At 40.6% G+C, this 27,010-nt stretch overlaps 1 protein-coding gene across 2 annotated transcripts in view; it reads right to left on the bottom strand.

Annotated features, from left to right (window-relative positions):
• The window catches only part of CTNND2 (catenin delta 2), a gene marked incomplete at its 5' end in the record, with an annotated part of 948,683 nt that overhangs the window by 114,735 nt on the left and 806,938 nt on the right, over positions 1 to 27,010 (bottom strand). For both annotated transcript variants that reach the window (XM_082623542.1, XM_082623543.1), the window contains 2 exons: positions 7,575 to 7,748; positions 23,054 to 23,239. In XM_082623542.1, coding sequence (XP_082479668.1) covers positions 7,575 to 7,748; positions 23,054 to 23,239 — 360 coding nt within the window. The remainder of the gene's footprint in view (positions 1 to 7,574; positions 7,749 to 23,053; positions 23,240 to 27,010) is intronic.

The following is a 27,010-nucleotide window of genomic DNA, read 5'->3' as shown; positions in this document are numbered from 1 at the left end:
GAGATCGTATATTTCTTTGGGAGTCTCTCCTAAAGCCAAACTCATCCCTCAATTCTGTGCGTGGGAACAGAACTTTTGATGCAGGGCTTATGAATATTTGCCTGCCCTCAGTGCTGGAAGAACACAATACTGAGTGGCATGTCCTGGGCCACCACAGCTCTGATCATGCTGGGACAGTTAAAATGAAGTTTCCACATTAGAATTCCTCTGTGTCCCCACTGCTCAGGTAATTAACCATGCCGGATTCCAGGGTAGCCCATGTCTTAAACTGGGCTCAGAAAGGATTTCTTCTACAGACAGTTTTACAGCTGCTCTAGGAATCCTAGGAATTTCCTATAGAAACAGGTTGTACCTGCTAGATACCAAACCAAAATCAACTTTATACATTATTAGGCCCAAGAGGTTTAAAGATGTTGCCTCACTGTCTTCTCACTAACATAATTGCTGGTGAAAAATCAGCTGTCATCCTTATTTTTGTATGGAACATGTCTTTTGTCCTCTGGCTGCTTTTAAGATTTTCTCTTTATTACTGATTTTGAGCCATTTGTTTATGAAGCACCTTGGTATAGTTTCATCATGTTTCTTGGGCTTGGGGTTCCTTGAGGTGCTTGGATATGTGAGTTTGTGGTTTTCATTAAATTTGAAAAATTTGGAACCATTTGGAAGATTTTCAACCATTATTTCTTCAAATATATTTTTCTGTTTTCTTTCTCCTTTCTCTCTGCTCTCCTCTGGGAATTCTAATGGCACATATATTAGGCCACTTGAGGCTCACTGATGATCTGTAGGGGTTTTTTTCTCTCTGCATTTCACCTTGTATAGTTTCCACTGCCATGTTTAAACTCATTAATCTTTCTTCAGCAATGTCTAACCTGCTGTTAATCCCATTCCATGTGTTTTTTTTTTTTTTCATTTCAGACAGTTTATTTTCAACTCTAGACATTTTATTTGGGCCTTTTATATATTTTCCACGACTCTAATGAACTTTTTGATCACATGTAGTAGAGTTACAATAACTGCTTGCCTACTATTTTTAACATCTTTGTTGGCTCTGAATTGGTTTTGAACGGTTGATTTTTCTCATTACGAATCACATTTTCCTGTTTATTTGCTGGTAGGGTTATTTTCAATTGGATGCCAGACATTATTAATTTTAATGCAATGGGTGCTGGATATTTTTGTATTCCTATAGGTATTTTTAAACTTTATTCAAGGATGCACTTAATTTACTTGGAAACTATTGATTCTTCTGGGTCTTACTTTTAAGATTTGATAGGAAAGACTAGAGCATATTTAGTCCAGGGCTAATTATACCTCAATACTGAGGCAAGACCCTGAGCGTATTCTTCCCAGTGATCCATGAATTATGAGGATTTCCTGTCTGGCTCTTGGAAATGCACATTATGCCCATTCCTGTGTAAATGCCAAGTTTCATTCTGTCTAATCATTTCAGGAGGTTGTTTCTTCAGCCTTGGGTATTTCTCTCACATGCATGCACTGAGAGATCTCTGCTGAATATTTGAGGGGAATCTTCTGCATATTTCTAGGGTTCTTTCTATGTGTGGCTTTCTCCTCTTTGGTGCTCTGTCTTATGAGCTCTAGTCACCTTGGTCTCCCTAGATACTCAGTTCCATCTCCTTAGCTCAGAGAGTCTGCTGAGCTCCTCCTGGGTTCCTGATCTTTGTGCTGTGGTCTGGAAACTCTCTCAAGACAGTGAGTTGGGACAATCATAGGGCTCACCTTGTTTATTTCCTGTTTCTCAGAGATCAGTTTCTTCATTGACTAATGCTTAGTGTTATAACAACCATTGTTTCATATATTTCTCTGGTTTGTTGCTGTTGTGGTTGTTATTATTACTACTTAAAGGAACTTGGTGCTCCATCTTGGCATCTTGGGTGGAAGTGGAAATCCCTCAGCTTTAGCTGTTTCTACAGTTTCTGAATGTAATTCTGTAACTTAGCACTTTGCTATTCAATGACGATGGTGAAAGTAGAGCCAAACTATCCCAAAACGGGTTTACTCTCTAGTCAGCTTGGATGCATGTGGCATTTCTAATACAGGTGCAGCCCTCGGGATCAGTACTACTTACTGGCGTCTTAGAAGAAACCACTGAATATTGTGTGATTAGAACCAATGACCTGGTGGTGACCCTGGCTCCTCTCCATCTCCTCCTGAGGTTGGGCCCATCCTCATTCTGCCTCAGGCTGGGCATCAGGCCCAACTCAATGTGTTGTCTCTAGGAGCCTGCTGATTGGGCCGAGTCCTGAGATAACCTCTGTGTTTATTTTGGCCCCATTTCTAACCCATTAGGCATGATGCTTCATGTCCCATTTTCATCATGATCTTTCACCACCCTGTTTCTTTGCATTTAAACCTTATGCTTTACATCACACTGCTAACTAGGACAAAGACCTTTGTCTTAGATGTTAAACCATGATTTTTACTTTTATTTCTTGCACTCCACTCATCTGCCCTGGTTTACTTTTAATGATACACTAATTGCTAAGCTACACTAAATTCAATGCCTTCAAAACATTGCCCCTGTCCTTAGGAACAAGTCTCAAATTTCCCAGTTCTCTTATTTTTTATTAATTTGTGCCACATGGCCAGAGATTCTGTTTCCTTCTCAGTAAAGCTGCATTGCTATCATGTTACTTCATTAAATATTAACAGATTAATATCCAAGTTTCTCTTTATTCCATCTTACTTTAAACATAAATGGACAACTAATAGACTCTCTGAGAATAGTCACATTTTAGGGAGAAAACTGACCATACAAAGATATCTAAAATGTTTGACTTAATAGCAAGTACAGATATATTTCTACAGTTCTAATCCTGAGTTTTCAGAGAGTTCAGTTACAATAAAAATAACCCATAAATGGGAGTTGAAAGAGCATTCATTCACATTTTGGAACTCCTCAAACTACTATAACTGGCTGTTTTAATATTCTGTGACAAACAAAATCATTTCACTGTAAATGAGAAAAACGTAACCGAAGTCCATGTTAGCTAATAAAAACACTTCACTTGCTTCTGCCATTATGTTTTTCTGATGCTTGTAAACCAAGTAATGAGTGTTTTAAAGTTTAAAAAGTATTTGGACCATTATGAAGATCTAGCTTGCTAGTCAATTTGTCACAGAAAAAGAGTGTGCACGATCTCCCCATAAAGAGAAGTTATTGTTTCAGATGATGAGGTCTATAAAAAGCTCTCTCCATGCAAAATTCTGGTGTTTTACCTTCACATTTCTGCTTTTGTTTGGGCCATAAACGTTAAGGACACTTTAAAAAACGCCACTAAATTTCAACAGTTGCTATAAAAACACATTTTTAGAACCCTAGCTTTTAGATGGTAATGCTGTCTGCATGAAATTTGATGCTGTTTCTGTGTCTTCAGTCAATCTTTTAATTGCTCAGTATTATTTATTTATTTATTTTACTTAAATCAAGCTTTTTTAAAGTAAGGATTTCTTTGTTTGGTTTTGGTACAATTTATTCTCGATCTTTAAAAAACTGTAACTATTTATCAGTGTTTGGCTTAATGACAATCTTCTCAAATCATTCCTATAGATTATCTGTCTTCCCTTCCCACATATTTCCTTACCATTTAATACGGTATATTAATAAATTATTACAAAAGATGATGATAACATGATTGACCTTTATGAATACTTATGTATTTGTATTTTGATAAGAAAATTCTTATATAAGTATGTATATTTATAACTATGCACAAATATGTCCTAACGACCCTTTACCCTGCTTGAGGACTATCCAATTTGTCTAGAGTTATCAGGGAAGCCAGTGTTTCCTATAAGTAAGGTTGACATCCTGAGACTCAAAATTCTACTTAACCATTGGGATAAAAGTCTTTCTAAAATACTTTCTGTCTTCTAAAGTTACTAGTAATAATTAAACATTTTCTGATAACAGAGGGTCAGCATTATGACCATCCACGATTAGAATAAATGAAACAGCTGAAACCTTGAATGGCCTCTGACATTTTATTCTTTCTTGCATCTTTGTATTACTTCTTCTAACTCTTCTATCTTTTCACTTTGCTGTCAGGGTATCTACTCTACCTTCTTAAGGCAGATCTGTGTGCCTGCTTACAAGAGTAACTCCTTGTATTTTTTAATTTGTTGCTTGAAATCTGATGAGGGCTGGGAAATCCGAGAGTCATAGTTGTTAAACTTTGTCTAAAGTACAGAACAGCTTTTGTGATGTTGATTTCAGCTGTTCCAGAACATTCTGCCTCTTTCTCAGTGGTCTCTATTAGTAATAGAAAAATTTACCAAATCAGTGCATCTGGATATGTGGGGATAAATGTCATACTGGGGATAACTGTGCTGAAGTAATGTTCAGGGTTATGAAATGAAAACAGTCAGCAAGATGTTATTGCTAGAAAATACTGAGAATTTTTATCAGACTTCTTCCATAATTCTCATTATATAACCCAAAGTAGGAGAGAATTTTTGAATATCAAAATAGTATAAATCAGTATAAAATAAATTAGTATAAAGTAGTATAAACTATAAATTTATTGTTTTATTACTCTAAACACCTAAAGACCCAGACATATCTCAGCAGCTTGCCCAGCTGACCTGGCTACCTTTAGATACAGAGCCTGTGTCTTTAATTACCAATTTAAACCATAAGTCCAACACTGCAGCAGGAATTGCAGAACTGGGCAATGATATCAAAATCTGCATCCTGAAAAGCACTGATGAGTCTGGAAACTGGAATGAAAATAGTTCTCCCAAAACTCCTCCTTTCTATCAATTTTAGATTGTACTGACTACATATTCCCATCTGAATCGAAGGACCAAATAAAGAATCATAAAGTGTGACCATTTGAAGATGGTCTGGCCACAATATGTGCTATTAACTGCTTAGTGACCGATAGATGTTTATAAATATAAAAGACAGCTGTCCACAAGAAAGACATCTGGACATAGACACGAGTTCAGTTAAAAGTTTGTGTTTGAGCATTATTGCTCAGCCAAGCATAGGACTGAGCAGTGGGGTACAAAGAAATAAATGGAATGGATTTCTGCCCTTAGAAGCCTTATAGACCAGACTGTCTTCTAGAGGATATTCTTAGTAACTCAACAAGGACTCACATGAATAAATGAATGATTGGTGACACTGATCCTTGAATGTGGTGTTGAGATGTGGTACAGTCTTGGTATGTAACATGTCAGTTTTCTCTGGCTGCTTTTAAGATGATCTCTTTACTACTGATTTTGAGCAACTTGATTATAATGTAACTTGGTATAACTTTGCATGTTTCTCTTAGAGTTTCTTGAGTTGCTTAGATGTGTGAGCTTGCAGTTTTCAGTAAATTTGGAAAGTTTTCAACCATTATTTCTTCAAATAGTTTTTTCTGTTCTCTTCCTCCTTTCTCTCTTGTTTTGTTTGGTTCTCCATTTACACATACATCAGGCCACTTGAAGGTCACTGATGTACTGTCAATTTTTTTTCCTTTTTCCTCTGTTTCATTTTGTATACTTTCCAGTTGCTATCTTTCAGTTCACTAATCTTTTCTGCAGTGTCTAATCCGCTGTTGATCTCATTCCATGTATTTTTCATTCCAGATATTGTTTTCAACTCCAGAAGTTTTATTTGTATCTTTATAAATTTTCCATGTTTCCAGTTAACTTTTTCAGCACATGGAACACAGAGTTTAACTTTTAAAGCAAAGGTGGAAGTCTTACATTCAAAATCCTCTAGAGCTCAAAGACATTTCTCAATTTTTAACTTGTTCTTATAAAAACCTAAGTGTTTCTCAAGTAAAGCAATAATTCATTAAAGAAAAATCAAGAGATGGCAAACTTGATTTGCCACCATCTAGATGGCTTTGCATTTCAGGGCAGACTCAGGCCTGGAACCCAGAGCTTCTCTTCCCATCCCCTTCTAATCCATCCTCCAAGGCCAGGGAGCTGGGTGGGGACTTGCATCAACTTAGTGTTCTTGGGTATATACAGTGACAACCCCTTAGCCTATGACATCCTGCCTCTTTGCATCTAGTGTTGTGACTGATCTGCATGATGTGGGGTGAAGCCACCATGATCTCCTCTGCTTAAAGACAACACATATGAGAAACACTGAGGTGCTTTAATTTTCCCAGGACCACAAAGCTTAGAAAAGTTAGAGCCTAGGTTTGAATTGTGATCTGAGTTGAAGCCTCCTAACTTTAGAGTGAAGTTCATGCTAAGGGCAAGTTCAAGGAAGTGACTTCCATTACTATCTCTTTCCTACTTATGCAAGGCTATACTCTGGCATTCTTCTTGGTGAGACTCTACTTTTGAAGCTTTTCTCTGGTTGAAAGCAAGAGACAAGTTCACCTCAAGCCCATCCCAAACTGAATTCTTAAGGTACAACATTAGTGATGCCTTATGGACAGGGAGGGAAAGGGATAATTATGCTCATTCTTAAGACTCTCAAGAGAAGAGGTGAGCCTGCCATGATTGAGTAAGTAGCCAGCTCCTGGGAAGTATCATCAGGGGCTGGGTCCCAAGAGCTGAGATGTCACATCCAAGAAAGAAAATGCTCCAGCTGACACTGTAGCCATGGAAAGGAAGATGGCAGAGAGAGAAGTGACGAGAGGCAGGTATTGGAAGGTATAATAATAAGGGAATGTATTATTACATGACACTGAAGCCAATACGTGTGGTACCCATGGTACTGAGCTTCTGAGAGTTATCTGTAGCTATGTGTCTATATTAATATTGTTTTGAAGAAAATGAATGGTAAAGAAAAGATTGATTTATGGATATCCCAAACCCCAGGCATTGATATTAAATGAATGAGGAATTGAAGGTGGAGGTCTTGATATTTTCCCTACATGCCCTCAGTTCTTCTAAGAGGTTACAGTCTTTTGTGCAATAAGGCAAGTTAGCCCATGTAACTATTAGTGACCAAACTCAAGAATTCTTTGCTATCATGAATCCGTTTCTACCCACAAAGTAGGTCATGAAAAATTTTTGGTGAGAACCGACCTGGAACAGTGTGTATTTGTAAAGACCCAGAGAAAAAGATCCCCCTAATTTCTTTTCCAATCATACAGTTGCTTTACTGTAACCTTTTGCCAAAGATAACTATTTTCCTCTGTAATCCCGTAATTTAAAAATGCAAGAGGTTCTTTTCCTTTGGGGACATGACCAGCTACAACATTACAGGATTCACCACGGTTTTCATATGACATGTTTGGGTATCAGCTCCCTTAACTGTCAATGACAGTGCTTTGAAAAGTCTCAACATGTCAGTCTCCCCTGAAAATGAAGTAGCTCAGCTACGCAAATATAATGGAAAGCATTCACAGCATCTTCAATGACTATACTTACATCTATTCCTCTGTGTTTTGTAGTGATCTTCAATGACCCCTGAGCCCTTAAGAAGAATTTTTAAAAGAATTACCTTTCTAAGTCCAACAGTTCAATGGAACTGGTCTTTCTCTAATATCCTTAGAAACTTTATTAGAATTGCACTTCTCAAAATTGGACTTCTCATATTTCCTAAGGACCTTCTCATCATTCCAGATTTCTTTCTTATTGTAACAAACTCATCATACCTTCCAGCTCCCTGCAGCCAAGTTCTGCAGGGCGCCTGCTGCCCCTTCCAGCGTGTCTGCATTTGAGCACTCAGAGAGCAGTGTGAGGTAGGGTTTGACTATGGATGGGTGCCACAGCATCTGGATCCCTTTTGGTGGTTCTGCACAGTCTGGAAGAGGTCCTACTCCATCCCACTGGTGGAAGAGAAATGAGAGAGTAAACATCTTCAACATCTTTACACTTCCCAGTATTGCCTTCGGCAAACATCAAAGACAAAAACAAAAGCAGGGTGTCATGACATTTGGTGAGCATCTACTGTAGGTAGGATACTGCATCAACAGTCCAAGGACCACCAAAAATGGGAGAGCCATTCCTGCCCACCGAGAGCTTATGATGGAGGATGGAGGGGGTAGGAGCATGTACATAAGTGAATGTAACTGGCAGTAGAATGGCTAAGCCCTCTGAGAACAATTCTAGCACACTGCTACAGGAAGGAAGGAGAAGAGATGGGTTAATTTTAATCGGTCAGGGTGGAAGAAAGCTAAACATCAAGGCACGATACTTTACAGTAAGCATACTATAGGCATAGCATAGTAGTTAGTAACTATCAAATGCCCTCACTTCTTATACACAAGTGTTAATTGTGATAAATTCCTATATCACTTGTAAAATACATATTCTGTCATTGCACCTATGGGCATCAAACAAATGACAGAATGGACAAAAGAGAGAAAATTGTTACAGTTTATTACATACATTGACGTGAGCTATAAGCAAATTTTGACCTTATAGAAATTCTGATGTTTGCTTTGAATTGAATCTAATAAATAACAGAATATGTAATTAAAATTTAATTACATATACATTTTAAATTATGGATTATATGCACAAATCAGTAGAGTCCTAAAAATGATAGCTATGAAGATCATGTAGCAATTTGGACAAATGTTTATGATAAAAGTTAAATAAACAATGCAGGATGAAAAGTAATATTGGGTTTGTGTTCAAAAATGTATAGTAAAAAATGTAATGATAATAAAAATTTATTAATAAAGTGTCTCTCATTTTTTTCTACCTTTCTAATTTTCTGTTTTGTTATCCTTATAATTTTAAAAATATTAAATGTTCCAATAATGATTCTGATCTTTGATCACACATAGCCTATTTCTTTCATTAAAAATAAAGGCAATGAGGGCTTCCCTGGTGGCGCAGTGGTTGAGAGTCCGCCTGCTGATGCAGGGGACACGGGTTCGTGCCCCGGTCCGGGAAGATCCCGCGTGCCGCGGAGCGGCTGGGCCCGAGAGCCATGGCCACTGAGCCTGCGTGTCCGGAGCCTGTGCTCCACAATGGGAGAGGCCACAACAGTGAGAGGCCCGCGTACCGCAAAAAAAAAAAATAAATAAATAAATAAATAAAATAAAATAAATAAAGGCAATGAGTATAATGAGGGTAGAAATAAAGTAATAAGTGTAGAAAAAATACTCCCATATTCATTTTTGAGAAAAATCATAGTAAAACAAAAGAATTATTTTATAGTATCACAGTGGGAATATTAAGTTATTTAACTGCTTATTTGGCTTTATTAATGATTGCTTAAAACATAATCTAAAAGACATATATATCAATACTAAGCTTTCTCACAGATATTTTATGTACATACATGTATGTGCACCTGTGTCCATATATGTGTATGTATACCTATGAAAAAAAATTGTATTTCAGAAGCTGTGTAAGTAAGTTCCTTATTTCTGAAAATTTACCTGGAAGAAAATATAGCTTACATCCTATCCTCGCAACAAAAATAGAAGTGTTGATAGAAATAATGAAAAGTTGTTTAACAGTTACAAACAATTTCAAGAATCTATCACTTATTTTCCAAAAGAAAAATTAGAAAGTCATGCCTTCTTTTTCTCAATTATGATACAGCTTAACTCAGTTCAAGGCTAAAGCTCAGAGATGAATGACATCCCATCGACGGGTGACGGCCATCCCATTAAAGGTCATTTTCATTCAGAGTGTCACTCTATCTCCACTTTATAACAAGGACACTCAAGGTGGGGATCTTCCTGTTCTTTCAACCAAAGCCACTTCTAAACCCTTCAAAGCGGACTTTGCACCTGTACACAGCCTATCTATAAAACCAGTCCATCTCTTTTAAATACATAACAAAACAAAATTGAAAGTGAACCAGACTTGTCACATTGCTCCTGCTTCATTATTTGAGACTGGCTCACTGCACCAGATAGAAAGAGAGCACTAGGGTAAGAGAACAGCCCTTTTGTAGATTTGATGACTTTGATGATGAAACAGGAGTGATATTGTCTTCTCATAGGAAACCAGCTGGGGGTATTGAATCTCTCGGCTAGCTAGTGCAACAGGAAATGCTAAATTATTTCTTTATTTTTTTCATTTTGTTATCTCCTTAATACTTTTAAGCTATCATTTTCATATAAAGATTTAGATTTCATATAAAGATTTAGAGCTCAACATGGATGGAATTTCCCTCTCATGTAAGAGCCAACATAACAGTGTGAGGTATAGAGACATTTTATTTGCACACTCATTACAACACGTGACAGACAAACTGTAAAAAGAGTAAAAAAAAAGCTGTGTTATCATTTGCTGGGTTTCATCTGGTTCTTTTTTTCTAACTTCTGTGCAAATAAAACAGGATAAGTGGCTATATCAGTAGACAATTTTCTTCTGTTCTGACATGTGATCTATGTAGCTCTTAAATACCTTTTATTACAATCCTTTCTTAGTGGCTACAGAGAGAATCTGAAGGAAATAAAAGGAAAACTGATGTGAATATGGATAGCCTTTGACAGCAACAAAAGAAGTTCAAAGGGGATTCTCTGTTATTTCAGAACGCTGATGGCACCCTGGCACATCGACACAGAAGATAAAGAATTATTTCAAAGGCAGTCAGTGTATCCTGCCTTCATCTGGGTACTTTATTCAAACTTTTATTGAGTTAATAGGGAAAGAAGTATCTATCAACTGTCCATTAAAAAATAGATTTTCATCACCTATAAAAAACAGGAAGTCTTCTTTAAAAGTTGTGCTAACACACCTGAAGTCATGTCGCCTAGCCAATCAATACCAACAGGACTACAGGGCAATGGTGACGTCAGGATCAGACTGAAGTTGTGAAACAGTTCTGCATGTGAAAACGTTTAATGCCAACCTTCTTCTAGAGTGAGGATCCATGAGAAATCAAAGGATATGCAACTCTTTTACCAAAAAAATGGAAACTCATTATTTATAAATTTAAATACAAGATGAATTTATCCTAAAATTTTTCAAAACTGCCACATGGCTTGAAGGCAAGCAGTGGCTAAATCTTTAACACAGTCAAAACACTGATCACACAACTATTTAGTCCTAAGAACACAGAACTTAAATTTATAAATAAGCCTTATGAAAACTATATTTGTTTTTGACTGTACCTTGAGGGCATATTACCAAAATTTTTCTAAGAACTTGAAATATGAAAATAATATATAAAGAAGCAAAATGTTTTCAGGTCAGGAGGGAGAACTTTCTATGTAATAGAGACAAGGCACAACCAACAAAGTATTTCCAGGAAACCAACAGGGACAAAGCTAGCAGAGTATTTTTTGATTATATTGGCTGAATTATTGCCAAGTTGTGACATATAAACACACACACACACACAGAAGTGTGTGTGTGTGTGTGTGTGTTTATATGTCTTCATTTATCAGGTTTAAATTTAAAAATCAAACAGAAATTAGACAAAGGGAAAGCAAAAGAAAAAGGAGAAAGGCATTTGTGGTTTTAAAAAGTTTTCTTCCAGCACAGGGGAAATGTTGAGTGAAAATATCCCTTCCTCCTCATAGTTTTACTCCTTAGGCTTGAGAGTTAAATAAATGTTCCTTAATTTTAGGCACATTTAAAATTTTATCTGTTACATTTTAATGAATAAAACTTGCAAAAGTTCTAGCTGTTCTTGATTCTTAAAGTTAGTACTTAAATGTTCAAATTATACTTTATGTAGGTCATTCATGTTATTAAATAGGAAAAAACCCTGATAATCTCTAGCATTAAAGCTCCTCTTATTCATTGTCTTATTTATAGGAATTGAGAATTTACAAATATACTTTGAGTTTAAGAAATTAAGGATTGAGTGGGTTATAACAGAGTATTTTAGATTTTTTTTCAACAGATAATACTTTGGATTGGGACTTCCCTGGTGGTGCAGTGGTTAAGAATCCGCCTGCCAATGCAGGGGACACAGGTTCGAGCCCTGGTCTGGGAAGATCCCACATGCTGAAGAGCAACTAAGCCCATGCGCCCCACTATTGAGCCTGTGCTCTAGAGCCCGCGAGCCACAAATACTGAAGCCCACACACCTAGAGCCCATGCTCCGCAACAAGAGAAGCCACCACAATGAGAAGCACATGCATCACCATGAAGAGTAGTCCCTGCTCGCCACAACTAGAGAGAGCCCACGTGCAGCAACGAAGACCCAACACATCCAAAAATAAATTAAAAAAAAAAAAAAACAAAACCTTTGGATTGATATTGGTGTCCCACCCAAATTCATATGTTAAAGTCTAACCCTTAATGTGATGGTATTTAAAGGTGAGGCCTTTGGGAGGTAATTGGGTTTAGATGAGGTCATGAGGGTGGGGCCCCTATGACAGGATTAGTATCCTGATAAAAAGATGAAGGGACCAGAGCTTTCTCTTTCTGCCATGTAAGGACACAGCAAGAAGATGGCCATCTGTGAATCAGGAAAGGGGCTCTCAATAGACACCGAATCTGCTGGCCCCTTGGACCTCCAGCCTCCAAAACTGTGAGAAAGAAATGTCTGTTATGTAAGCCATCTGGTCTAGGGCATTTTGGTACAGCAGCCCGAGCTGAGCAAGACAGTAGTCACAGTAAGCACTAAGAAAGTTTGGTGTCAGTGTTACGAGGACCCTCCAGCTACACCCTGGCTGTCCTGCCCTGGAAACTCTTTTGGGGACAGGCTGGCAGCAAAGAAGGAGTGAGTAAAGCAGGATTATGCTGACAGTAGATCACAGAACAAACCAATAGACTGACTTGTCCTCCCAAGTAGCACCACATTCACTAACATATTATCAACACTTTTGTTTTTCAGTTATATGTGTATATATATATATATATATATATTCATTTATATATATATGTATATTTATCAGACTATTTTCCATTATAGGTTATTACAAGATATTGAACATGGTTCCCTGTGTTATATAGTAAATCCTTATTGCTTATCTATTTTACGTGTAGTATTGATAGTTGGAATCTGTCAATCCCATACTCCTAATTTATCCCTCTCCTCCTTACCCCTTTGGTAACCATAAGTTTGTTTTCTATGTCTTTGAGTCTATTTCTGTTTTGTAAATAAGTTCATTTGTATCATTTTTTAAGATTCCACATATAAGCAATGTCATGTGATACTGGTCTTTCTCTGACTTACTTCACTCAGTATGACAAACTCTTGGTCCATCCATGTTGCTGCAAATGGCATCATTTCATTCTTTTTTATGTATCAGTACTTTGCTTGACTGGCTTTAAAGGTATGACTGTACAACTAATATCAATAAAACAAATAAGTGAACAGTTTATATCATTCATTATCCAAAATTGTTAGAATTGAAAATATGTATTCTCTCTCCAAGAAGGTAGTGCTCAAACATTTTTTAAAAGGAAGAGAATAAGATGCTCCCACGTTAGAAGCCAAGGGTTTGCTGAAATCTGGACACAGTGGTTTTTGATGTGGTCATGGTCAGGGAAGGAGATACACACTGGCCACTGACTGTAAGGAATGCCTGCTTAGGAAGAAAACCACACAACTGTGGGAATGGGCTCAATGTGTGGGTTTAAAAAAAAAAAAAGCCTTTCTTTAGACTGGCTTTTAATACTTTTACTTCTCCTTAGGGCTTAAATTCTATTTTAAAGATTTCTCTCTTAGTTGGTTTGAGGATGGAATCATGGAAGCCATTTGCTCCTTATACAAAAAGAGAGGTCTGACTTAGAGATAAAAATCAGAAAGTTCGGGCTTCCCTGGTGGCACAGTGGTTGAGAGTCCGCCTGCCGATGCAGGGGACACGGGTTCATGCCCCGGTCCAGGAAGACCCCACATGCCGTGGAGCGGCTGGGCCCGTGAGCCATGGCTGCTGAGCCTGTGCGTCCGGAGCCTGTGCTCCGCAACGGGAGAGGCCACAGCAGTGAGAGGCCCGCGTACCACAAAAACAAAACAAAACAAAACAAAAAAAATCAGAAAGTTCAGGGACTTCCCTGGAGGTCCAGTGGACTGTGTGCTCTCAGTGCAGGGGGTGTGTGTTCGATCCCTGGTCGGGGAATTAAGATCCCACATGCTGCATGGTACCATCAAAAAAAAAAAAAATTAGAAAGTTCAAAACCCAGAAAGTAAAGATGTCTGTACACTTTACAAAGAGACTGTGTAAATGGATTCTTTAGGGGATGGTGGCTCACAAGATTATTACATTCATAAGAGCCCCTACTGAATGAGAAGAATTAATGAGGGAATTTCAGCTCCTCCCTCTGAAGGAGCTTACAACTACCCCAGTTTCTACTTCCAAGGCACCAGGCTGGGTACCACGGAGATGCTAACAAGACGTTCTCGCCTACATGGAAGAAAGATTTACATTCTGGGAGGAGCACTGCTAAAATACACAGCTCCTTCTGTTGCATATGTCACAGCCATTCCAGTCTATGTACGGAAAAGAGCTTTTGCTGCTGTATGTTTGGAACACAAATAGAAAAGGCCACTTCACCAGCAGAATGCATCTCTAGTGCCTAAATTTCTCTACCAACGACAGAGAATGACAGTCAGCATGTGTGCAGGCTCACTTTTCTTTTAAAGGGATTTCAGTGACATAAATGGGCCAGAGGTACTGCGAGGGAAAGGGAGTGGATGTTCAGTGACAGGAAAACAGTCTGATTTTAAAATCCCACTCTTGCCTCCCAGCTGAAGTTACACATCACAGAATGTAGGAAGAGAAAATGGCTCTAAAATGGGAAACTGTCAGGGAATATTCCTTCATGCAGGGTTTGGGTAAATTAGGCCGCAGCCAGTGCTAAATACTTTGAAAAGCCACAACCTAAACACAGTCCATCCACTGTTGGCCACTTTTTGCTTGATTTGGTTTGAACAGCAGTTACTAATTGATTTTTGCCCTGACCGTGTTTCATCATCACTTTCAGCTAATGGGGGGAGGGGAGGAGGAAAAGGAGGCAGGCAAGGGAATGGAAGTAATGGTTATTAAAAAAAATAAACAAAACTCCAAGCAACTGTCAAAAGTCAAAAGAGAAATGATTTTTGTGTTGACGCTTGGGTATTTGGAAGGCAAGGGTAGCTCGGGCATCTGACTTCCCCTGGGAGCTGTTCAGAAGCCATCGACTACAGGGAGGCTGAACCTACGGAAAGAGAGAACAGAGGTGATGGCCAGTGACTCGTATTCTTGTGGTACATGTGTCTCCAGGCTCTCCTTGCAAAAGATATGGGGAATTTTGCATTTGAGAGATTAGAAACCAGTCTTAAAGGTGAGATCGGCTATGGTGTTTCCCAAACAAGGCTTCAGAACAAAAGACATTCAGGGACAGACTTGCTGACTCACCTCCGTGCCTGTGTGGGCACACACCCCTCAGGAGAAGGCGGGAGGGAGGCGGGTGATGCTGCCAGCTCTGGAGATTGGCACAAGGCGGCCACTGTGTTGTGACCACAGAGGAGTGTTATCAAGGCTGGTCTACATCACTGGGCTTGCCCGCCGCTTCCCCAAGTCATCCTGATGGAACCAACTGGAACACTAGTAATGCTCATCTAGAATTCTTTCTGCTCCTAACTTCTCATCCACATCTAGGGAAACCTGGGCTATGACCCACCCCACTACCTGCTTTTTCAAGGGACCCTGTCCCTGACTTGCCAACTTCCTTGAGGTAGTCCTGTAGTCTTGTTTGTTTATATCTTTGGTGATACATCCCTCAAAGACAGTCTAATACAGTGGTTTTCAACTGGAGTGATTTTAACACCCAAGGGGACAGTTGGCAATGTCTGGGGACAGTTTTGGTTGTCACAACTAGGGAAAGCAGTGCTATTGATTGGTGTCTACTGGGTAGAAGCCAGTGATGCTGATAAACATCCCATAATGCCCAGGATAGCACTACAACAGGGAATTACCCAGCTCCAAATGTCAGCAGTGCCAAGGTTGAGAAACCCAGGTCTAGTCTGTAAGACACAGACTATTGACTGATGCCGTGAGTACTGAATGGTAAAATGTAAACCCAAACTAAATGAGACACCAAAAATTGACCGTTAAGTCTGTAAACCCACTGAAAGTGGGAAAGCAGCATTTCTAGGTGATGGGATACATTTTATATGAGAGGCGCAGAAGAAGGAGAAGCATCTCACTCATTCACAGGGAGCGGCAAAGGACAGTCACCACACAAAAATGTGCAGCCGTGATCTTTGTGGGCGCATGCGATTTATTGCTTTGAGGACATGAAATAGCATGTCTTGAGTCACCAAGCTCCTGGCATACGGTGAGGTGACAGCAGAGGGAGACTACCCTGCTACCAGCCATGAGGAGTGAGCTGCCGCTGAAATCAGCAGGTGGTTAGAGAGGAAATGGTATTAAGCCACAAACGAGAAAGTATGGTTACTAATAAGGAAACAGAAACTGCCTGGAAGAAAGAAAAACAACCTGTGATACTAGGAAACGAGGACTTAAAAGCATCAGGAATGTCACAAAGGGGCAGACCCAGCAGGTGATAATAAAGCAAATCAAAATGTACTCACACTGTCTGTCACTGGCATCCAGAGTGATGAAGACAAAATTTGGCTATGTAGCCAGAGCCTTAAAAGCATTCTTTGTAAAAGTAAAACTACATGTTTGAGAAGTGATTAAGGATATACACGGATGTTTATTGCAGTTTATGTTAGTTAAAATTTGGGAGCAACCTCATTGTCTGATCATCGGGGACTGGTTCATACAACACGGCGACCCCTACAATGGAGTTCTTGGTAGCCCTTCCATATTCTGGTGTAGATGACTATTTGCTGGCAAGGAGAGAGGTCATGTAGAGCCAAGTGATAAAGCGTCTACAACAGCCTGCAGAGCGAGGCAGGGTGGGTGCTGCACCCACACCCGTCCTTCCCTTCAGTGGTGTGCCAGTCACCTGGCTGCAGGTAATCGGGGGCTACACTGTCTGCAGAGAATTTGCAAACAGCCAAATGGATGAAACTTGGTCTTTCTTATTACCATGTGCAGACAATTCTAAACAATTTCAAGGATAAAATATCCCTCCTTACTGAGGTAGAGAACTCCTACTGCACCCCCTTAGTATGCCACTGTACCCCTTTTCCCTTTGGTTAAGAGAATGCCCAAGGTTCACCTAGGGTCACGGTGCCCCACAAAAATACTACACATCCCAGTCATCCCTGCAACTCAGGTGCTAATGTGTCCCATCCAGATGGAGAGGGTGTAGGCAACAGTGATGTGTGTGACATTCAGCGGGGGCAGTTCTAGAGGAAAGGGTATTCCCCTCTGTCTTTTTGGCTCCATTTCTGCTCCTGGACTCTGGATATAGAGTCATCTTTGGACCATGAGGAGGAGGGCAGCATCCTAAAGAGGTGAGCATGACAGATCTAAGGAGCCTCCAGAGATTCTTCAGACCAGAGCCTCCAGCAGCACCAACTTTTACATTAGCAGGAAATACACTTGTCTTCTCTAAGTCACTATGAACTTGGCTGTCTGATGTCGTATGATGTGTCTTAACTCACACTCCAACCAATATCTTATAATTGTATTTTGAAAGGTTAAACAAAGCTATGCATAAATACAGAGAGAAAGAGATCAGAAAGGATTAGAGGCCCAGGTATAAATTTTTATTGTGGCTCACACTAGAAGGGAAGATGATGGGGGTGTGTGCATTATTTTCTTCTTGTAGCTTATTGCTATTTTACTCATATATTGTTTACACATTATGTGTGCATGTGTTTGTTAATATAAATATTTATAAAATTTTTTGAAGTTCTTTAAAATATTTTTATAGATATACTATTTTTACTTATAATTAATATATATTTTATCTCAAGGAAAAACTTATTTAAAATTTAAGTAAGTTTAAAATTCAAATCTGCAATGTACTGATTTAAACTAGCAATAAAATTCATTTTTGTGCTTTGGGACATTGATTGCTATTTATTCTCAGAGTCTCACTTCTGGGCCAACAGCATCCATGGGACACAGTGGGCTATGTGTGAGTCTCTTGAGGCGGCCCCCAGTACAAAGTCCTGAAACTCCAAGGAAACTTTTCAGGGGATGGGATTTCATGGCATCCAATCCCATTTATGTATGTCACACACTGACATCTTCAGAACTAAGCATCTTTTAGTCTGGTGTGATCAAAGTAATGCTTCCCCAGGGGTACTTTGAGATACATGCATCTACACTTGTTGACATGAACTGCATGTTCTCAGATGATTATCATGATCTAGAATGTTCATTAGGTTTGCTGGTGATCACAGAGTCAGAAGGTAATAAAATGCAGCACTGCCATGAGAAGCTGAGGAACAGCCTGAACCACAAATGGAAAGAGAAGGGCTATGCAGTGCTCCTGGCTCACAGCAGCCATGGGAGGCCAAGTGTCCCAAGAAGACAATGGATGAGGCTGGGACCGCCGACTGGCAACAACCCCACAGCAAGAGCTAGAGGCCCCAGTGGACCACAGCTGGACTGCCATTCAGCACAGCTGGTGCTGAGCCTTGGGCTGGATGTCAAAGACGGAAAGAAGACCCACACAGTCTTGCCCCTCAGAAAATTCTCCCTCTAGGAGATCAACTGCTGTATGTGACTATGTGAGTGATAATGTGATGAGCACTGGAGAAGAAGTTTAAATAAAACCATGCAGGTGCAGATTAGAGAAGGATTCACTTTTTACTTGGGAGAACTCTTGAAAGGGTGAAGGTGATGTTTTACTTGGTTTTGAAGGATAATTCTCCAAGGAGTGGAAGAAGGGAAGGGGAAAGCTGGACCGAGGAGCAGCGTGAGCAGAAGTGAGGAGATGGCCTGCGGTATGCTGGGCTGGGCTAGGCTGGGCTGGGCTGGGCTGGGAAAGTGTGCAGGGTAAAGGCCTTGAGCTTCTGCGAAGACATGTCTATAGTCATGGAAGAAATTAAGGAGCCTTAAAGGTTTTACACGGAAGCCTAATACTATTGCTTTTGTGGATAAGATATCATGCTGATATCTTAAGTGAAACTTCCCACAATCTGTGCATTTGGTGTCAACAACCTAGAAAAGAGATGAAAAAGAGTAATAATACCTCTCTTAAATTGATCCCAGCTCACTAAACAATGATTATCAGGAGAGAGAGGAAGTTGATCATATAAAAATGCTGGATCAGAATCACCTTTGAATTCTGATAGGTTGACATCCTCACCCATGTGGATATATAAATATCCCTGTGAACTAAAAAATTCAGAGGTGATTCAAGCAGAAGAGAGATGTTTGAACTCTAGGGGATCTTGCTTGTTTTACTTCTGTTTTTCTCTGCGGGTTTCTCTGTACACAGTCAAGTTCACACAGAGTAGGTCTTGAAGGCCCAGGTCTGCTCGGGCCATCAGCCAGCAGTATCCTGTTACCTCTAATCCATGTTTGAGCACCACTGTTCCCCGGACACCATCGCAGGAAGTTTGGCCACATCCCAAATCGAAAAACAAACAAAAATGCTTATTTCTACAAAGGGTGGGAAAGCAGCTAAATCAATTTTGTCTACTGCTATTTCCCTGGACCCCAATCTTCGGATTGCCACCCTGCCCTGCTCTGCCAGGCTGCTGGCACAAAGCCCTGCCAGTGGCGGTGAGGACTGTGCCGGGTGAGATATGCCTCTTGGCACATGACATGTAGACTGCTTTGGCAGAGGGTCTAATTGAAAAGAGCTACTAGAGAAACCAGTCATTTCTTATAATTCAGAGATAGGCACGGAGCACAAAGTCAGAAATTAATGAATTTGCAACAACATCCTTTTGGACCAGAATACGATGCATAGAAGTGTCCAATACAGCCACACACAGGGGCTTACATCTGATGGTTCTGTATCATATGTTTTCTTGAATTATCCCTATCAAGGATCTAAAAGAAAGTTTCCAAGATTTTTATTATAACTAAATCTGGCCTGCAAAGTATAGTATTTTCCAAAGGTACAGAATACCAATGCCCAAGGTGAAAGTCAACATAAATTTCTGGAATTCAGCAACAGTCAATCACTAAACCAATATTAGATTTTCATCACTTTTGCTTCCCGATAAAATCTCTGGCTCCTCTGTCCTGGTAAGGATCTGCCATGGATTAGATAACTTTTCATTTTATCTTATGCCTTTCTCTGAGGCAACTCAAATTTAAGAGAAAAAAGCATATACATTTGCATAAACAAACACTGACTTGGTCAGTTAGTTCCTTTTTGAATATTATTTTAAAATAATATTTGAAAAGATTACAATTGTAATGCCCATTGTAGAAAATTTACAAATACACATAAGAAGAATCAGTCACTATCTTCCATCAACTTTGATGTACTGCACTTTTTCTAAAAAAAAACATTTTTTGTACATGCATATATTTTGTATTTGCATATGACACATATTTTACTAAACTGGCCAGGTTTTATCTGCATTGTATCTATATCTATATACCTCTTTCTTCAATTCACTTTGTATTATACACTTTCTATAATCACTACCTATTCTTTAAAGAGACTGACTTTATGAGCAGTAGAGATTCCAGGGGATGTATTATATCTGACGATTTTTATAGCTGCAAACCTAGAACTCCATCTGTTTACATCCTCATTAAGCTTGATACTGAATTTCCTGGCACTTCAAAATATTTTTGTATTATGTAGGAGAACAGTTTGAAAACATTTTTTAAAACTATCATTTGGTTGAAATAACTTTGAAGCTTCTTTATAAACAACAAAGTTCCATTGTATTTTAACTTACGGTGGTTTCAGCAAAACTTTCTTAAAGAAATTCTTTTTTTCTCCCTTAAAAGAATATTGTAAGAAGAAAAATGGAACAGACTGTACACCTTTTCATTTAGATTTCAGGCAAAAATCATAAGATTCTACTCATCATTTTAGCAGACTGAACTTAGAAGAGAGCTCACTGACGTCATAAATTATGGTTTGAAGTACAGCATTCTAAAGTGGAATATCGCTCACCATGAGGTCTCATGGAAGCAGCTGAGCACCTTGGACGAAGGGCTCTGTCTTGGGGTGATGTCCATGAATGTTCTCTTCTGACCCCTGGCTTCTCTGGACCCAATCAACTCCTAATCTCACCTGTCATTTGAAAGACCTCAAGCCAAGTGAGCACACCTTGGCAGAGTTGGGGAAAGGGTTCAGTGTCGGGGCAGAATCTTACTAAAGGAGACACCAGGGCCAGGCACAGAAGCCATCAGAAGGGTGTGCTTCAAAATCTAAGCCATAGACTAAAGAGAAAACCATGAAATCAGAGTGAATTTAACCTCAGTTTAAAGTTTTTCTTTCTTTCTTTTCTTTCTTCCTCCCTCCCTCTCTCTTTCTCTCTTTCTTTCTTTCATTCTGCCTGCCAAGGCTAATGTCATATTAATGGACTTCCACAAATCTGATTTCCAAAGTTGCCTGGGCCCATCCCAGAGGCTCTGAATCATTAGGTTGTAGGTGAGATTCAGGTGATTTTGATCACAGGGCAGACTGTAAAGCACTATATTCTTGCCCATAGGCTTTTCTTCCTTTCAACTTTATTGAGCTTGCTTTCCAGGGTAAAGCAGTGTAGGGACTGGGCCCCATGGTATACAATACCACAAAAGGAAACCATGAGAAGAACCCATGTACCTTTGTTAGGCCACCTTTAACTTATTTGATATTGAAAAATATTCAGAACCCATAATAGTTTGCCGCCCTTAAGTACCAGGTAGGATAACTGAAGTGTGTGACATCACTTAGTATAATACTTGGCACATGGCAGGTGCTGGCTAACCACTGCATTCCCCCTGGTAGGAGGGCTCTAAGAGGCAGAATTAAGAACCACGGCTCAATCCTCCCAAAAGGCTCCTCCAATTCAGGGGGAGATGAAAGACAGAGTTTACTGATCCAGGACAGGAGAAAAAGCAGGGCTGGGGATTTATTTCTCAGAGTGGAAGGTCACCATCAAAGAGGCAATGAGCCTGTATCTCCTAAATTATAGGCATGTTTAAGCTGGAACATACAGATCCAGAAGAAAGACCTGGAGCCTCAGGGACTACAAACAGCTTGAGAACTGTAAACTACAAAATGCTACAAAAATGCTAACACTGACACATTCGGGTTAAATGTAGGAATTATATTTAAGGACACATTCCCATTAATCCTTACCGTGAATAAAATAGTTCCTTTAACCTTCACTCAGAGTTAAACTATTCCAAAAATAGTTTAGAAAATAGTGTGCTGTGATCTAAACAGATATTTTTGAAAATTTATTTTGAATTAAAAACCTGGCAAGAGAGCATGTTGGGGATTCTGACCCACTTTCTCAGTCATCCACTCCTGAGGACAGTCAGATCTTGGGTTTGTAGGACCCTCAGCAGCTGGAGATACTACCATAGCGTCCAGGGCAAGGCTGGAGGTATAACTACAGTGTCCGGAGGAGACGGGAAGATCTCAGTAGCAGGGGTTTCTCGCAGCCGCAGGACGGGCACTTTTTCTCATTATTCCCTTACCTGGGGGCCTGGTGGGTGAGGGGTTCTACCTCCCAGAGGCTCCCGAGGGACAGGGCTGGAGGCTGTTCTGTTTTTGCCAAGGCTGAGAATCACAGTCTGTGGGCCTTTACTTCACTGCAGGGCAACCGACAGCTGCTGGAGGAAAGGCCATTCCATTTTGAAGAGGCCTCTCCAGCCGGACAGCTATCTGGAGTAACCGGAATTGTCCCCCAAGGCCAGGCTTCTAATGTCATTCTGTTGGGAGGGCTGTGAATTACTCCATTTTCCAACAATAAGTGCAAGATTGCATATCCAAAATTTCCCAAATGACCTATACGATACATGTTGGATTTCTGCGCCTCTCTCCACAGCTTCCCTTCTTAGACCACACCTATCCTGTTCAACTGTACCACCTGCAAGGCCCCCGCCTGGCCCCCGCAAGGACCGCAATAAATGTGTGCTTCGACACAGAAGAATCAACGCCTGCATCTGACTCGACTGTGTGAGCTGGAACCTTAGAGCTTGCCCTGGACTCAAGCGGCTCCTTCCCTTTTTGAAATTTCCTATCTTGGCGTGGCTGCAGAACCTGAGGGGAGTCACGTAATGCTCCACTGTTTCAGCTATGAAATCCCCACGGAAAGCCTGTGCAGACGCATTAGTGATGTGACCGTGTGTTAGAAACGCAGAGCCCTGCACCTGCAGACACAGACGAAACATGCATGTTGTGATTAGGGCAGGGGCCGATTGCATGCAGCTGCGAGTCCCCACATCACCTGATCTTGAGATTTCTTTTTCTTCTTCTTCTTGCCCCAGCACCCGGAGCTCTCTGCATCTTTGCCATTGGCCTCACCACAGAGCAGCCCGTCCAGCTCATCTGTGCCCAGGTGCTGTCCCTGAGACGTTTCTGCTGCCAGCCGGTAGGAAAGGTTCCTTAAAATGCACACACAGTTTTCAACGGTCTGGAGAATCCAAAAAAAAAAAAGGAGGAGGAGTGAATAAAAACTAACCAGCACTCCTCCACCCAGAAAAGCAATCCATCTTTACACACACATTTTTCTTTGGATGCATGTAGCCACTGCCCCTAAAGGCTCCCTTGAAAGCCACAGTGGAAAGAATTTAGAGAAGGTTGGAAAAATCTTAAGACCTTTTCTCACCCCAAAGATACTACTTATCAACAAGAGGTCCTTTTTTAAGTAGCTGTCGTTGATTGAAATTCACTTCTGAGCGAGGAAGAACCCACAACCACAAGAGGTCCCAGATGGTATCCACTTATGGACAATGGCTGCAATGGGGACTAGGGCCCTGAACCACCAAGAGTACAGACAACTGGATTTCTGTCAGCTCTGGGAGGGTGACACTAACATTTACCATCTACCAGGGGCACTTTCTGGGAGTGAAACAGGGCAAGAGGTGCAAACCAGGGTCGTCCCAGGCAAGCCAGGTTCTGTGTTCACCTGGGGACATCAATGTTTCCATGCTGATTTTCTTCGAGGTGGCTGGTGCTCCTATTTTCCTGGCAGTGGTGTTAAACAGTGGTTAAGGACACACATAGAGCTGGATACCTATAGAACACTAGGTCTATGACCACTGGCTGTGTGACTTGGACAGTGCACCCAATACCTCCGTGACCATGACCTCCTCTGTAAGACGGCCATAATAGTGGCCACATTTTAGGCTGCTGTGTGGAATAGGGGAATTAGAGTATTTACATGTGATAGGCAGAATAAAGCTCTCTGCCCCAAAGATGTCGACATGTCAGTCTCTGAAACCTGTGAATACGTTAGGTTATGTGGTGGAGGGTTGCTAATCAGTTGGGGAGATTACCCTGGATTATCCAGGGCGGGGGGCACGGAATCCTGAGGGTCCTATAAGCAAAAGAGGGAGGCAGAAGAGTTAGAGTGAAACCGCGTGAGAAGGACGTGTCCTGCTATTGCTGGCTTTAGAGATGCAGGAAGGGGCCACGACACAAGGAATGTGGGCGGCCTTGAGAAGCTGTAAAGACAAGGAAACAGATGCCTCCCTCGAGCCTCCAGAAGGAATGCAGCCCTGTCAACATGTTGATTTTAGCCCCAAAAGACCCATTTTGGACTGCTGATCTCTAAGATGGTAAGATAATAAGTTTGTGTTTTTAAGCTGCCATGTTTGTGGCTATGTGTTATAGCAGCAACAGGAAACTAACCAGGTATGCAGGTACTGAGAAGAGTTTCTGGCACACAGCAGGTGCTATACAAGGATTTATATAATTAACAATGGTGGAGATGGTAGTGCTGGGAGGTCCAGAGCTTGTGACCTAGACCTAATGGGTCCATGATGGAGTCCTGGCTCTGCCATTTAATGAGCTGTGTGACCCTGGCCAAAGTGTGAAATCTCTCTGTGCTTCTATTTCCTCCCAAAGTCCCCACTGCCAAATTGGAGATTAGGTCTCAACATATGGATTTTGGGGGAACCAAACATTCAGACCAGTGCAGCAACCTTTTGACCTTTGTCTTGGATTTGAGGAACCGAGGGAAGAGGAAAAAAAATACCAAATTTTTACAAAGGACAAGATAATGATGGAAAAAAAATGAACTGAGATAAGTTTTATTTTATTTTTTAAATTTAAGTTTAAATTGTTTTATTGAAGTATAGTTGATTTACAATGTCATGTCAGTTCCAGGTGTACAAAATCTGAAAAAGAAGAGATAAGTTGTCTTTTTAAAAGCATTCCAACTTGGCTATCATTTTTCAGGCACCAATTGTGTGACAGCCACCATTCAAGGCAGGGAAGATCGTTCCATTTTACAGATGAGGTCTGAAGCTTTCAGTAACTTATACCAGATTGCACCACTTTTTCTAGTCCTAGGTTGGGACTGGAAGGGCGGTGAGAGCTGCCAGGGTCCAGATTCTGCACTGATCCCACCTATGGCTGGAATCTGGCAAAAGGCACTGTATATGTTTGACATGACTACTGTGGGCAGGAAAACCAAGCAGGAAAACCAGTTTTCAGGGTATATTTCTGGACCTTTGCCATTCCAAGCCTTTCTTGTCAGCTTCTCAAGGTTTCATGGGCTGCTAATCCCACAGGCTTTGAGTCAACTTGATTTTCTATTTCAAGCATCCTCTCAGCATTGAAAAAGGAACCGGCATGGAAGTAGGTAAACACAGGACAATGCATGAAAGGGAGAAAAGTCTCTCCCTGAAAAGGAAATGTTATGGCATAAGTCAGAACGATTTTTAAATCAGCTCAAACTGATTTTTCTTACATCAAAGACTTGGGAGAATAAACTCCTTTCTCATCCTGCTGTTCATCTTCCCTGGGGGCACATCCATGCCTCTGTTTGACAAATGACTACTGGGGAATAAATCCGCCGTTTTGAGAAATGTTTTACAATCTACCTGTGGCTGAGGGATGATTTTGAGAGAAGCTGGATGGCGGGGAGAGAAAGGAGAGAGAGAGTGGGGATGGGGAGGGCGGAAGGGAGACAGAGGAAGTGGTAGAGAGGGAAGGATGGGGGTGGCCCCAGGGGTTGAACTTATCTCACCTTAAGCTTGGTTTGGGAGGGTTACCAAGTCAAGAGCTTTTCTCTGCAGGGGCAGGAAAAAAAGAAAAAACAGAAGACAGCCACCGCCCTCCTTGGGGACACCAGCAGAAGGTGGGGGCAGCTGGTGGTTTTGGTTCCCATATTCATTGCTGTCAACAGAGCTTTCAGTAGTTCCTCTTGGTCACCAGGGTCATTTTGACTCCTTATTTTCTATTAGAAAGGGCTAATTTGGAAGCTGTCTGTAGAACGCTCCACCATATGTTACCCTTTCAACAAACTGTTCCAGTTACAGGAGCTGAGCTGAGAGCGTGTGTGGAGTCCAGGCTCTTTCACTCATTAACTTCGCTGGCCTCAAAGACAGTGGGCACACATTTTTCCCTCCTCTAACTTGTCACTGAGGAAGCTCAGAAGTGGCCACGCAGAGGGCTGAGTGGAAAGTGATGGGACAATAATAATACGTTAAAACTTGATAGCACATTCTGGCCAGCAAAGCACTGCTGAGTAGTTTATCACATTTGATCCTTTCAACAGCTATAAGGATCCTCCTTGTCTCAAAGCTGAGGTCACCCAGGCCCTGTCCTTGGTCATCAGGAGGAAGAGATGGCACATTTTACAGCACGCTCCTGGGGCCAAGCTTGGTGCTCTTGCTGCTCAATCAGGAATATCTGAGTCTTCTGGTTTTTCTTCTTTTAATTTTTATTTTCTATTGGAGCATAGTTGATTAACAATGTTGTCTTAGTTTCAGGTGTACAGCAAAGTGATTCAGTTATACATATACATGTATCTATTCTTTCTCCAATGCTTTTCCCATTTAGTTTATTACAGAATATTGAGCAGAGTTCCTTGTGCTGTACAGTAGGTCCTTGTTGATTATTTATTTTAAATGTAGTGGTGTGTACATCAATCCCAAACTCCCAATTTATCCCCTCTCCCTCCCATCTTTCCCCTTTGGTGACCATAAGTTTGTTTTCTAAGTCTGTTTCTGTTTTGTAAATAAGTTCATTTGTATCATATTTTTTAGAGTCTGCATATAAGTGGTATCAGATATTTGTCTTTGTCTGACTAACTTCACTTAGTATAATCATCTCTAGGTCCATCCATGTTGCTGCAAATGGCATTATTTCAAGGAATATCTGAGTTTTCTGACTCCAGCCCTAAATGGTCCTCAGTTTTTCAGTTTCCTCTTTTGGGGGAAATGTGGACATTAAC

This window comes from Mesoplodon mirus (genome assembly GCF_964341445.2).
Source record: "Mesoplodon mirus genome assembly, chromosome: 5".
NCBI classification, from domain to species: domain Eukaryota; kingdom Metazoa; phylum Chordata; class Mammalia; order Artiodactyla; family Ziphiidae; genus Mesoplodon; species Mesoplodon mirus.
This window is presented reverse-complemented; position numbering and strand designations above follow the sequence as displayed.